A 15,248-nucleotide genomic window follows, 5' to 3' on the forward strand; every position below is an offset into this window, starting at 1 on the left:
TACAGGGCATCAATAATTCCCTTAGCAACTTATTGTGCGCACTGCGTTATGGTGTGATTTTAATAATAAGAGGAGCGAAAAAGAAAGCTTGTACAGTAAAGTCTCCTACAGAGAAAATGAAGTCTAAATTGGGGATTCACTGGATGGATATAGTGTAGTAAAGCTAAGACCTTTTCTACAACGGCGGTAGAAATTGAATTCTGTGTAGGTACCCTATATTATACTGCTGCTATTATTATTATTATTATTATTATTATTATTATTAGTAGTAGTAGTAGTAGTAGTAGTAGTAGTAGTAGTAGTAGTAGTAGTAGTATAATAACTTTCATGGAGTTTCAAAATCGGACAAAGTCTCACACAGCGTAGTGCAGTTCAGCGTTAATTCGAATGTTATGATGAAAGACAAGGTAGTTGTTTTTCGGTCTAATTACTCAATCGTGCTATAATTCAGGTCAACGAAGATCTAGAATGTTTTCATTTCAGTCGTATACGATCAGTTGGAGCAAAGCAGTACCTTTAAAATAAGTACTTGCTTTTCTTTGTTCTATTTTTTAAAAAACATGTATCACATTTTGCGTTAACAACGTTTACATCTGAAGTACCGGTATTCACTATGGTATTCAGTTGCAAATTAAGATATGTCTTTTGATATTTGAAAAAATTGACCACCGGTAATTATATTACATTTTCGTGCAGCGCCCTCTTCTGGTTTACAAGATGAAATCAATTTTCCTCACATCAGCACCATCAATGCAAGGGGACAGATATATAAAGGTTTATTAATTTGCGTCTGTTATTGTGAAAGTAAAATGCAGCTTTGTTTTAATAGTAAAAGATAAAAAATAAGATCTGACTTCTATAAATTAACATTCTCAGTGGATTTATTTTTCACACAGAACTGCACAAATGACACTTATACTAGTAGACCTACAAATCAAAACGTTTTACTCTAGTGTGTAATTTGCACATTTGTTTTTGAAAAAGTAAAATAAATTACCGTAAAATTGTAAAATGTCAGTGTTTCTATTCAAAGACGTCATCAGAACTTAGAGCGCTATAATTCTAATTATGTAAGGAACAATTCTGTGTTGAAAAAACAGGACGGTACACTAAAGAATGACAAAAATAAAGACAAAATAAATAAATAAATCACTGATGTGAATAAAATGAAAAAATAGCATAACATTGTAGCGGTATGTACATATATAATAACAAATAAAAGAAATAAAGATACATAATAAATAATACACATATACACATATATATATATACACACACACACACACACACACACACACACACACACACACACACACACACACAGAGCTTGAAACTTTTTGACAGCAGTATTAGCAATTTACCGGAAATGACGTTATATCACCGCCGTATTCAAACTTGTTTTGAAGCGACAGGAAGGAACAGAACCGTTTAAGTCTGAAGGTACAATTTCGCAGGTTTGGCGTTTTCCTGATTTTAAATGTGACCAAATTACCAATCAACATTACAAAAAACAACCGAGGTGTGTTTTCATAAACCGTAACATTGTAATAACTAAACTAAATAGATTAACTGTTAGCTAAACATATGTCTGCATATTTAAAAACTACGCGGTTGCTTGTCACATTGTTTTGGTTTCGTTTCTGTGAGCTTATTGAATTTACTGCGTGTTATTAGGTACTTTTCAATAACATGTTCATTTTTTGTAACTGTTAGAAAGCGGTTTATTGTGTGAACAAAGTTCTAGCCCATGTCCGCTCTGTGTTAGTACAAGTAGGTAATGTTTTCAGGAACAAATCAAGTAAACACGTAAGCCTAGTTTAAGTGCTGTTCTTGTAGCGTGCTCGTTATTTCTGTGTCTAGCGTTGCTCTTAAATCTCACTCTATTACTAACTGTAAACCCGTTTAATCAGGTGTCTTTTTTTTTATTACAGAGTACACTCCAGAAAATGACTTCTAGAAATGGAAAATCTGCTATTACCAGCAAATTTGGCATAAAACTAGGTGTCTCCAAGTCTGACACAGAGATTGATAAACTCAGAAAAGAAAATGCACTCCTTAAAAAGACCAAGGACATGGATAAAAACAAGCTTTTAGAGGTAATGGGCTGCTGAAGACACATTTACGTATTGCTACTGTCTTTGTTAGAGACCATTATGACTTAAATAATTGTATTTTAATGGTTATCTGTTTATTTCAGTATCCCAAAGTTAATTATTGGTGTTCTTAGAAAGGCCAATACCTGTAGCTCCAGAACAAGTATATAATAGTTTGTTTATTGTACAGCATTAAAGCATTTTTTTAAATGACAGATTCGATTGTTTTATTTTATTTTTACAGACCATTCTTAAACTTGAAACTTTAAAAGAGAAGAACACCCAGCAGCTTGCAGCCAAGGAAAATGAAGTTATTACTCTTAGGCAGCAGTTGAAGCAGAATGGGGATGTTGTCGCCTTGCGTTCCCAGCTGGCTGAAAAGAATAAGGAGGCAGAAAGGAGAGAACAGTTATTTAAGTCTCTTGCTGAGGAGACGGAGAGTTTGAAAAACAAGTATACTGCTATTGCTGCCAAATGCCAAGAGTTTGAAAATCAAGTTGGCGGAAAGGATGCATCGTCGCAGGGAAACCGAGTAAATTGTGTTATTATTCACACAGTACATACTTGCATTGAATTGTTTCGTTAACCAGCATATTGGATATATATATATATATATATATATATATAATATATATATATTATATATATATATGGGAAACACCTCTCTAGTCATTACTAATTAAGCATCTTTGTGAGGGGAGTTTTTGTGAATTTGCAAAACAAAAAAAAAGATGATGTTGGATTCATATTTTCAGTTTTCTGAGAATCGATAGCCATCATGTTATGTGAGTTTTTGGTTTCTAGCTGATAAGAAGCAAATACTTTGATTTCATGGCTTAATGCTTGGTACACAACTGTATTCTATAGTCAGTGATAGTTGGTCACATTTTTCTTTGTCTTTGTTAAACCCTGTTCTACTTAAATTGAAGCAAATACTGTATCCTCTGTCCAGGCCCTGAAGTAGTTATTTATGTGTTTTCTACTATTACATTTGGAGTGGAATGTTTAATAATGGTTATCACAAAACAAAAGTCGATCTTGAGGCATCAAGATGTAATATGACATCATCTAAGAAATGTTCAAAATATCACAAAATTCACAAACTAAGTAAGTCATGGAGATCATTGTCACAAACCGATGAAACAATATGGATACTCTTTAGAAATGCAGTGTTGTACAAATTGTGTTTGAAGTAAATCCGTGAAACATAAATGTCACAAGCTGCCAAAAACAAGTTTGCACTTTGTTTTTGCATTTATCAAAGTAGGAGTAGAACCAATGATCTGATTGGGTAAAATTGTTGACAAATAAACAGTTTTAAGAAAATTCTGTTAGAGACATGGTTCATCACCAGCAGATTTCAGATGCGGGATTACATAACCTTAGTTTGAATCTAGGATTGTCTAAATCTTTTAAATCTGAAAATAAAATAGTGGTTGTCCAGTAGATGGCAACATTTACCTTTACATTGTATTCCTTCAGTTTTAGTTCTTATTGTAAACCATTTTTGTTAAACTTGAACAGTAAGCCATTGCTTTTATATCCATGTGACTCTAAAAAAAAAAAAAAAAAAAGCATTACGATATATATTTTTGTAGAGCATATTGTGAAAAACAAAACATTCTGCATGAAATGTGAGTTTCAAAATACTGTACATATTTGGCACATATATATATATATATATATATTGAGCGATGCAATTCTGACCTCCGGTAGAAATAATCATACAGTATACATTTTTACATTTTATATTTCTGCTTTCTTTGTAGAATTACAAAACTTCAACTGAAATTGTAGTGATTCAGGAACAACTAAGAGATGTAAGTACTGTGCAAATGTTTTTATACTCATGCTATCCTAGATTTTTATTAAGTTTTAAGCTGTTATTGTTAAAACTTCTCAGTCTACTAAGCCCCCTTTGTGAAATTTCAATCTGTGAACAAAAACACAGATCAAAGAATCATGATAAGTTTTCAGGATGAAACGTGACACACTGTCAGAATGAAAACATTACAAAGTTAGTTTTCGGTATGACCTCCCTGAGCAGTATGGATGGGACTGGCAATTTGGTACCACAGATGTTCCATTGGACTCAGGTTAGGAGAAAAAGCTGGCCATGGCAATGCCTTGACATTAATTAAAATCATGTATTTTCAAATGGGTATTTATACAGATTCTTAATCAACTCCTTTTGGCAATTTTATAACCAATTATTTTTAAATTAATAACCAATTATTTTCAAATTAAAAATAGTGACAATAAATGTAGGGGGTCAAAATAAGCCGACAATTGCCGCAATCCAGCGCCTAATACTAGATTTGTGGCGACTACTTTATTAAACTAAAATATTAATATTACTTTCGGGTATTGTCATTCAGTCAATTTCTTGCAATTTATTACACTCCGATTTCATGCAACAGTTCTGATTGTGACCAAACGTGTGAGAGTACTGTTTTGTAAAAAGAAAATAAAAATGGTTAAAACAGCTGTATTAAAAAAATGTAGAAAAGCGAACAAAAATAGATGGGCATTAACAAAATGCCCTGAAAACTTAACATAAAGAAAACAATTTAAATGAAGCAATACGTTCAATAATTGAGCTAAAAAGGAAGTGCAAAGGTTACCCTTTTTTTTTATTTTTTGTGAACTCCAATAAACCTGTTATCTTTCCCCAGTCAAATCATAGAGTGCCTAAATAAGCACAGTAGTTTACCATAATATAAAACAGTAATGAAAAAAAAAAGTGGAATATAAAAAAGCGCAACTGGAAATAGTCAACGAAAGACAACACATTATTCAAATTATTTATCGTATGATATACTTAAGGCAAGGCAAGTTTATTTTTCCGTTATTCCTGGGGAAAACCCTATATATATTTTATAAATGTACCAAAACTTAGTGTCTTAAGTATTTATAATCAGACTTGAAATGTGTGTATTTTTACTTTAAACCAATTGATCCAGCTTTCTTATGGAAATTATGTAACAATTTATTTTCCTGATTTTCTTTTATTACAAAAAGGCTCTAGACAAGAACCAACAGTGGCTGGTTTATGACCAGCAGCGTGAGGCCTATGTTAAGGGATTGCTGGCAACAATGTTTGAGCTAGAGCAGAAGTTAAGTCAAGCCAACCAATCACTCCAACACCGGCACAAAGAAGGCAATTCAGAAGGTAAAACAATTGAAAATGGGCAAATGGGAATGTAGCAAATGAAATACGCCCAATAAACATTAAGTTTTTGCAGCGTTCATTTAATTGTTTGTTTTTTAATAAGAAATAAAATCTTCAACACTTTGTTGTATAGGTGCTTTAATCCCTGGAGTCTGTGGTATTTCTGCAGGTTTGCAGTCTTATCAAAGAACAAGTTCTGTTTCAGGGATCACTATTGACTTACACATGGTTATGGGCTTTTTCTGTCCTATAAGAGTAGTCTGCCTCAGTTCAAGGTTTGTGTCATGTCAGTTTTGTTTTGGAAATGTTTCTGTGATTAGTTGGATTGGGTTTATCCATGTGCAAGTGATATTGATGCCTTTAAGAGAACTGTAGTTTATGCACATTAACATTGCTGACTTCATTGCATTTAGGAAGAGAGTATATTAAAACAGATAGCAAAATAAATGGAAATGTATTTCATAGTTCAAGTGTATGTTTCATGAGGGTGGGATCCTTTTCTTTAAATATTGCAGCAATAACAACACATTCATTGATGGTGGAAATGAATTACCTTGAAGTATTAACCTTCTCTTTTTTTAAATTAGAAAACAATCCTGACAAAAAACAAGAGTACTATGACAAGGTTGTACTAACAGCCAAACAGGATCTTGAGGCACAAAAGAACACTGTAAGCCAATTACAGCAGGAGCTGTCTGAATTAAGAGAGAAATATGACCAACAATCAAGAGAAGTAAAAGACCTAAATCTAAAGCTCCATTCAGAACGCATAAATAGCAGGCAGTATGTCGATGATGAGAAGAAGCGCATGGGGGACAACATGCAGAGGCTGAAAGAAGAGCTTGAAAATGCCAAAGTTCGATTTGAGGAGGAAAGAAAAAGATCATCAGATTTGTCATCACAGGTACAGAAAATGCAATCCTTGCATCAACAAATTCATATGGAAATCAATGAGTGATTCATAGTAGAAAAAACACTATGGCAAGCCAAATGATTATTTAGAGATCTCAAATTCCATTTGAAGATATCTTTAAACGTTTATAGATATCTGTAAATCATTTGCAGATATCTTTAAATGGGTTTGAGATATCTGTAAATAAACTATTTTGATATGTTCATCGCATTTTGAGATCAAAAACTGAACTAGAGATCTCAAATTGATTTACAGATATCTTTAAATAATGGTTTATTAGCATGATTCGCCACTTTCTCGAAATAACTTCCAGTATTTAGAGATAACGCAATTATTTTAAGATCTCAATGACTTCCTGTTCATTTAGAGATAGCGATAAATCATTTAAAGATATCTCGACATAAACGGGAAGTCATTTTGAGATATCTCTAAGTGACTTCCTGTGAAAATGCTGTTTTGAATGGACTTGCTGTCCATTTAGAGATATCTGAAAATGAACAGGAAGTAATTTTAAAGATATCTTAAATTTAATTTCAGATATTTAAAAAGTATTTAAAGATATTTCAAAGATTGAGATCTTCAAATTGTTTTAAAAAATCTGAAAATGCATTTTAGATATCTAATTTAAAGGCCTATTTAAAGATATCTGGAAATCATTTTCAGATATCTTTAAATGCATTTGTTATCTTAAAGATTTAGACATACACATTCACTACAACAAACCTGTTGAGGTCTGAGCATTTTGTTAGTTATAGCAAGAGGTTTGTTATAGCGAAAGGACAATAAAAATGAACGATAAAGTGTTGGAGTAAGTTAATGAGATGAGATTGTGAATAGAAGTAGGACTACATGTTCATTTCATGTATGCAGTATTCTGCCTTTTGTTTATCCTATTCGTTAAATAATTAAAACGCAGTATAAAAAGCAAAAAAGAGGTAGCTTCACTGCAGAGGTGGCACCCCGTGTGTAAAGACCGGGAAGTTGACAGTGTGTGTTTATATTAGCTTTTTTGGTGGGGTGGGGGTGGGGGATGATTTGAGATTTTCTCAAATATTGAGATGTCTGTAAATTGATTTGAGATCGCTAATTGATAATTTGGCTTGCCATAGAGTTCAGAGTGTCACAAACCACACCAAGCAATCATGCTGAAAGCTGAAAACCTACTGTATGTTATACTTGGGGCTTCTAGTTTTTGCTTTTTATTTTCCATCTCTCACTCCTTTTTAGAACTTAATACTTGTTAAGGCTTAACTGAATACCAGATTGTTTAAATTAGCAACACACTACTAGAAACAAATGCAGGGGAAATTAATAAACTGAATTCGGTGATTAGAGCCAGAATGAAATGCAGGTTCAAATAGAATCAGGTGCGATCAATGCACGTCATTTGTTAACTCAATCAAGATATGAGGGTAAAAAGAAACAACTTCCTTTGGTAATTAGTGTTTGATTAAGAAAGCAAATCAGCTCAATATGTTTAAAGGGACATCACGTGATCAAAAATAAAATAAGAAAACTAGAAGCCCTAGTTATACTTAACTTATTTGCCACGTAGTAACATTGATTCATTGTAATCTACATCTATCATTATCTAAAATCTAGTGGAATTGCTGTGTATTTAATTCAGGCATTGAATGCCAGCTGGACTACAAGTAAATATTAGAAGAATTTTTGTATTTTTAAAGTCATTGGCCTGTGACAGTTTTGCAGTTAAGCATGAATTCTTAGGGGAATATTGACATTTCAGCCTGTAATACCAAAGGTCTTTGTCCAGCGAGATTTCAGTTTTTTTATTTTTGTCATTCTTTCTATTCATTGTACACTCATAATCTAATCTAATTTAGTAACGGTGTGGTACATTTTAAAAAGGTTACATGGGTCTGTAACAAAGTGGCTGAGTGCGAACAGGTGCAGTAGTGATGCAGTGCGGTAATTAAACAGACAGAGCCTTGTAATCCAGTTTGGAAAATCTGATCTTTATTTTTATTCCAGGTCTGGTGACCAAAACAATAATCCCCCAGGAAATACACAACAATAATGAGATTGCAGTCCCAACTAATAAACACTATCTGACCCACAATAATACATACACGTCACCAGTCCTGAGTGCATGCAGTAGTGCTCGTGGTGGGTGATACAGGTTATTTAATGACTGTTGGTGAAGCACCGTTCCGGCTTAGTGCTGGCCCTAGGCGACAGCTCCGGAACTGTGCTAGCTGTCTGATAATGTGCAAGACAAGACGAAACAAACACTCACGGTACTTTTATGAAATAGGAACGGGATCTCTCACAGTCCTTCTCAGTTTATTTACACAAACCAAAGCGAAGGAACAGATTACGATTCTCAGTCCCCTTTTATGCTGTCACACATGACCCCTTGGTAAACAAGTGCAACCGCCTCTTCAATCTGCAGCTGCCATGTTGTTTTCCTTCTGGGTCAACGCATTATTGCAATGGAGTCTTGCTCCCTTCCAGGCTGGCCAACTTCCCTAGAATCCTGGGAAAGAACTGTCAGACCAGCCCGTCCTCAGAACTCTGTTCTCCCTGCTTAGCGTCCTCATAGGTCGGAAGGGAGATTTACAACCAAGAATCATTTTATTTCAGTCACAGGGATTCAGTCTTAAATAATCATTTTAATAAATGTTCTGTTTTACAGGTGAATCTCCTTCAGAAATCATTGTTAAGCCAACAGGAGGAGCAAACGAAAATTGCTGTCCTGGAGCAGCAGGTACTTACTACTTTTATAGTGCATTCCTTTGTGGTGTGGTACTGGATCTGTGAACACTGCATCATATCAGTGAGAGTATTATTCAATAAGTGAACAGTAACCTTTTAGCTAAAAACAAATGTTATTTTTGGCTATATAGTTACTATAGCTAAAGCACTCTAAGCAAATATTTTGTTCTCTATCATGTTGATAAAATGCAGACTAAAAATCTCTGGAATAAGGTGGCAGATTTTATTGACACAATTTATAATGATCCATAAGGCCTATATTCTGTTAGTGGTACAGTTGGCCCTATACACAGTTATTTAACTGTGCTGTAGTGGAGTTTTTAATATCACCTAGAGCAGTGGGTTTCATACTTCTACCCTGTACCCCCATCTGAGATAGGGTCATAATATACCTATGAAAACAGAAAAAAGTTGTATTTTCTAATTACTAGGCTTACTGATGTTAACTGGAAAAAAAAAAAAAAAATGCTTACCTGTCAGTGTGATGGACGTGCCTGCTTTTTATCACAGATTTCATTAAAACTACACTCTGGTTAGTAAACAATGCAGCCCATACACAGAGGTATGTTATTCTGTATTTTAAAATGGACCAATAGGACTTCAAGTGACAAAAATCTTTAAGCGAGTCGTTAAAATTTTTTTTAAATAAACAAGCCTTAATTTCCTGGCTCAGAAGGCACACAGGAAAGGTGGAGGGGCTAGAGTTCAGCCAATTACATTCATGGAAAACCACTGTTAAACTAATTAAATAAAATAAACTAAAAAGGAAATGCTATGTAAATTATTTCAAAATCCATACCAATAAGTATGGCAAAACGAGTCCAAAAATAGGTTATATTTGTGAAAAACAAAGCTAGAGTTCTAATTTAAAACAAAATCAAAAAGCAATTCTCAACAAAAGTTGCGCATTTCTTCCAACAAATGCAGAAGTGTAGAGAGAAAACAGACTGGGCATTTTGCATTAAAACAATTTAAAGCTTTTTTTTTTTTTTTTTTTTTTTTTTTTTTTTTTTTTTTTTTTAAATCAGGTAGCATGCGGAACTGTGAATATTGAATAACCCATTGAATATGTGCGTTTTTTTATTTTTATTTATTTAACTCGAATGTTATCGTTGAACACTTGAGCTGGACATTTAAAATGCTATGTGTGTCTGTGCAGAATAAGCACATTGTTTTGAAGTGAATATTTCCAAAAGCTAAATCTGATGAAAGTAGAAAGGTGACATTTATATCATGTAGTCAAAAATGACTTTTAGCAAAATGCTTACATGTTAGTGTTTAGTGCAGTCGTCTGTTCATGTTAATCAGCTGCCAGACAGTTAAATCTTATTAATGGGCACTATGTGATGTGAACACACTCTATAGATCTGGAGCAGGGAATCCAATTCCAGACACTTCCCAATCCCAGGAGTTAGGGATTTATTTATTTATAATCCTGTGATTTTCCATTTTTGTAATAATAATAATACCGTGCTTTTGCCTTTATTAGCCTATATATTAGCCTAATAATTAGCAGCGTACATGCATAGGCTAATGCAATCACTCGACAAAGGAGTTCTTCAGCAAATTAGTCGTAGTGAAAAAACACATAAGGCATTGCAAGTAAAGATAACGCAGTTGTGTCGCTCCAGCACAGAAAAAGTGAGTGATTTCACCTTCTAAGTAGGGCAGCAAAGCTGCCTGCCCAACTGAATGATACTGTTGTTTAAAAACATAAAATTAGATAAAACACAATGAACTGATTGAACTACAAACACTGAACATTTAAACTCCAGAAAGTAAACGTACCTAGTAAATACTACACATTTTTTAAAATACAATGTTTTTTTTGTTTTTTAAGCCTACAGACTACCAAACCACCACCCTGCTATTTAAATATGTAATTTAGTCACGTGTGCGCTCAACGCTAACTCACTGTCAGCAGCCGGTTATGTATTTATAGTTAACTTTGCCCAACAGAAATTTTATTTGAAAGGAGATTCAACATTGTTATTTCGATTGCTAAGTCGCAAATTACTACAATGTGGTAAAAAAAAAAATCTGTTGTCCACCATTACAGGACTTTCCTCGCATACCTCCTGAGGAGAGCTCAGGTACCCCCTGGGGTACATGTACCCCAGTCTGAAAACCGCTGACCTAGATCCCAACCAGTGTTTGTATGAGCAAATCCCCCAGATAATAAAGCTACTCCTTGGAAAAGGAAGGGACCAAGGATGTGATGGAACTTGGCTATTCAAGTTATTGAGAGTATAAGAAGGTCCCTGTCCATCTGTCTTTACTTGTATAAATGTCACACATTTTACTCATATCTGGAGAACCAATTTGTCCAATTATATTTTTAAAAGTACATACTGTGGATGAAACAAGGTTATGATACTTTTTTGATTTTGCAAATGACTCTAAGCAGGGAGTTATGTCAAAGTTTTTTTTTTTAAACAAAATGCAGAATGGTCTAGAACAGGGTTCGGCAAGCAGTGACCCATTTGAAGTTTGGTTGCGGCCCTTCTGAGTTTCTTTATCAATGTATATCCGCCGTCTTGGCACTTGCGCAGCCAGCTTCTGTTCTTGTTGCTGGAGTGATTTTCTCACACCGTACGCAGTCTGTCGGTTCCAAGGCACGCAGTCAACATCACGTGGAAGTACGTAATCAGTGCTTATGCAGTAACTGTATGCGAAGTGCTGAGCCAGCAGAACGAAAGAGGTGAAGTTGGTTAAATTAAATAAATTGTTTTAATTTGTTAGAGAAATAGTTTTTTTTGCCTTGCCTGGAGCAAAATGTACAATTTAATAACCACATGTAATGTTAAATGGGAATAAATTAAACCTGCATTTATGACTGCTTCAGAATACTATTTGCACACTTATTTTTCATTGGAGTTTTTTTTCTTTGAGAAAGTAAATGAAACCCATTTAAATAGTTCTTTATCTTTGCTGTTGCACAGATTAGTGTTAAGCACTGTTTGAACTCTGTGTGGTTTAATATTGTTGACTGAAAAGACGGTGGCATAGGTATAGCGGTAATGTCTTTATTCAAAGATTTCCTTTTTTAGTAAATACAGTATAATTGTACTCCATGCTTTGCTCAGTGTGTTTCTGTAAGTATGTTTGGTATTGTGTAGGTATTACAACCTGACAATTGAGTTAAAAATTATTCAGTTTTGTCAGTGGCGGCCCACAAGATGTTTTGTGGGCCACCTCAGCGGCCCCTGGTTACGTTGAGGTTGCCGACCCCTGGTCTAGAACAAACTATAGTTGTTTCTGAGGTGGTCGGTGCTGTTCATAAAATAGGACATGTATTTATATGTTGTTCTGAGAGATGGGTATATACTGAAGGCCAAACTTCAGAGTTTGTATTTGTAGAGAATGGTGTGTTTCTGTATAACATTCCAAATTGCTAATAGTAAATGCAGAATCTTGTAAAACCCTTCAAATGAGTATTTGGCACATCTTGCAACTGTTAGGGCCGCAGACATGATGAGTGTACTGTACCACAAGCTCACTGCAGTAGGCTGCTCTCCCTTTTCCATTGTTACTTCAGTGGTTCAAAGTGATTTTGTTCTTGTTGCCATTTGTTTTCCTCTACTTTATTCCATGATTTAAAAAAAAAAAAAATGTTCAAGTGATTTTCAATCTAATCCACTTGCAAACGTATTCACCTGCTTTGGATCTATTACTAGATACATATTTCCACTAAAGACTTTGAAAGTGAAAAACTGGATCGGCAGAGTTTACAACAACAGCTGCATAAAGTGATAAAGGAACTACGCAAAGCCAGAGAACAGATAACGAGGTTAGAAACGACGGTAAGTAAGATTAACAACACTACTAGCAAAACTACATGCTGGTTGACTACTGAAATACAGTGCAGTGTGTGTGCTTGCTGTTTTGTGAAGCTGAATACGCATTTTCAAATCAGTGTTCAGAAACACACATCTCTAAACGTACAAAAAAGAAAACCAAAAAACTTGAACTGCTTTTCTTAACATCCCACAGATCGTTCTCTATTTAATTAGTGTAATTGTTGACGACATTCAGGTGTATGTTAATGTTTTAATATGTAAAACTGTTTTTATTACAATGGCTGTTTGTAAATAAAGCATTTACTTTATAAATAAGGCTTTGTAAAACTGTATTTACAAAGCAAGTAATTGGAGTGATAGAGAATGCATTACGTGCTTGTTTGTTTTTGTGTTTTTCCAGAAACAGCTGCAAGAGTTCCGTCTATCTGAGCCTAGCTGCAGCAACACACATGAGTTTCATGAGCAGCCACCTATGCAGGATCCAGCTTTGTACCATACATCCTCTCCCAAGATCTCCAATCTTCTTGACGAGAGTTTTCTGGAGTGCCCAAGATGCAGAGCCAGATATCCAACCAGTCGGCATCGTGAACTGCTGACACACATTGATTACTGTTTAGAATAACCCGGTTAAGGGAAATATATTTGAATGTTTGTCCTTTTAATATGAGCTGGAGTGTTTATATTCAGGTCTTTTTTATATTAAAACGAACCCTTCTATTTTTTTTTTTTTTTTTTTTTTTTTTTTTTTTACTATGTGTGCTACTACTACTGCTGCTGCTCAGCCAATTTTAATATATAATGCAGATTTTTATTTTTTTTTTGTATTATTTTTTGTGGACTTTGGCCCTTGATTAAAACAAAAAAAACTGTATAATAGTCTGTTTGGACATACATTTCTGAAATGCTAATTTGTATTTAGTTTATTTCATAAACATGAATGAGACATCCGTAAGTGTTACTAAATTCTCCTGGTTAGTACTGAATACAAATTAATGTGTAAGTCAATAAGAAAATGTGTGTTGTGTGCCATAAAACTAGTGTTGGATGCTGGGGCTTAAAGTTCAATAGTGGTAGTTTTATTGTTAATGAGGCTCTTTTTATTTAAAATCAATTTAAGTGCTGTTGAGGTTTCTATGGGGATGTGCCATATTTTAACACTGCCTTTTTCTAAAGCACTCTAAGTCACACCCTGGTTTAAGGTATATTTTGGAACAGACTAAACTATTACTTTGTACAACAGCTCTATTGTTGAAATTAGATTGCATAAGTAAACCCTTGCATTATGCTATTTTAGGCACTAGATTAAAGTAGCTAACTAAGGTTAAGTAAATCTTGCACCAGAATCGGTGTTTGCCAGATGACTGAGAGAGTGCTGAAGGTGTTCTTGGGATAAACTCTTTTTTAGTCCCTTATGCTTTATTGGATCAGTTATTTTATCATCACAATGTATGTTCAAAGAATAAAGCCTTATTTGATTCATGAAAGAGATTGTTTATGGATATTGATAAATAATTTGGTGAAGCCTTTCATTGCATGGAAACTGTACCAGTATTCTAGACCAATTTTCTTTTTTTTTTTTTTGGCAATAAATCTCTTGCTTTCTTGAAGTGCATCTTTTTGTCCTATTAAGTTATAAATTAAACATAGTAATAATGATCACACCTATATAATAAAAATATATAAACACTGCAAGCATGTTAACATCCATATTGGGTGTATACATGTTATGGCTTATTTGTTCTAGTTTAAAATGTGTTTTTATTTATTTAAGTATTTAATTATATGGGGCTGTGAATCAAATTTAGTGTTTGATAGCAAAAATCCCATTAATGATGCAAAGCAATTTTTTTTTTACTTATTTAATGCCATGCTCCCCCAAAACCATACAAGCCACAGAATGCAATAAACATAAGCACTTTCAATGGTGACCTTGCATGGAACTGTCTTAGCTGATGGATTCATGTGGGTGTTGTTTGCCTTCTACATTTGCACTGATTATGTAGACAATGAAGGTTATGGTACACAGGATACTGTTTTCACTAGGTTACTGTTGATCTTTACAACAGGAATTAATTTCACATTTCTTATTTCAGTGTGTTATGCCATGATTAACACATTTAAGAAACCATGAGTTAAACAGGTCTTTCATAACAATTCATTAAATCTTTGTCACTGACACAGTTAACAGAATTACTACATCCTGACATTGCAAGATACAATTGCAACTTTGCATCATTCTATTAAAATACAACCAAATAACATTAACATATTGATAAAAATCTAAAAGGAAACTTAGTATCCCAGCTAATATACTGTACAATGCGTTTCTGATACCAGAAAGGGAAGGTTCTTGAGTTTTCCCTGACTTCTGTTTTGCAGATCTATACAATTCTGATTGATTGCCTAAACAGAATTTAAGTGTTCAAATGGTCGTACTTCCTTTCAGAAAAGCAAAGTAGACTACTACAACATAACTGATTTATTTCTGAAATATGATGGAATTCAAGTCACCAAGAAGATCAAAACTGAACTTT

General features: G+C 34.0%; 1 protein-coding gene across 1 annotated transcript; it reads left to right on the forward strand.

Moving 5' to 3' along the window:
• Nucleotides 1-1,433: 1,433 nt before the first annotated feature.
• On the forward strand, nt 1,434-13,420 carry LOC121326070 (centrosomal protein of 55 kDa-like). Its single transcript, XM_041269221.1, has 9 exons — nt 1,434-1,519; nt 1,932-2,096; nt 2,338-2,625; nt 3,863-3,913; nt 5,115-5,265; nt 5,853-6,169; nt 8,835-8,906; nt 12,592-12,717; nt 13,115-13,420. The coding sequence occupies exons 2-9, from the start codon at nt 1,947-1,949 to the stop codon at nt 13,334-13,336; spliced, it is 1,377 nt and encodes a 458-aa protein (XP_041125155.1). The 5' UTR covers nt 1,434-1,519; nt 1,932-1,946; the 3' UTR covers nt 13,337-13,420.
• Nucleotides 13,421-15,248: the final 1,828 nt, after the last annotated feature.

Source organism: Polyodon spathula, chromosome 13 (assembly GCF_017654505.1).
Source record: "Polyodon spathula isolate WHYD16114869_AA chromosome 13, ASM1765450v1, whole genome shotgun sequence".
In the NCBI taxonomy this organism is placed as follows: Eukaryota; Metazoa; Chordata; class Actinopteri; order Acipenseriformes; family Polyodontidae; genus Polyodon; species Polyodon spathula.

Excerpts from the sequence above, each read along its gene's own strand:
- LOC121326070 (XM_041269221.1), top strand. The coding sequence starts at position 1,947 with ATGACTTCTAGAAATGGAAAATCTGCTATTACCAGCAAATTTGGCATA. Across the intron at positions 2,626-3,862 it reads CATCGTCGCAGGGAAACCGA|AATTACAAAACTTCAACTGA; the intron begins GTAAATTGTGTT and ends CTTTCTTTGTAG. Across the intron at positions 5,266-5,852 it reads CAAAGAAGGCAATTCAGAAG|AAAACAATCCTGACAAAAAA; the intron begins GTAAAACAATTG and ends TTTTTAAATTAG.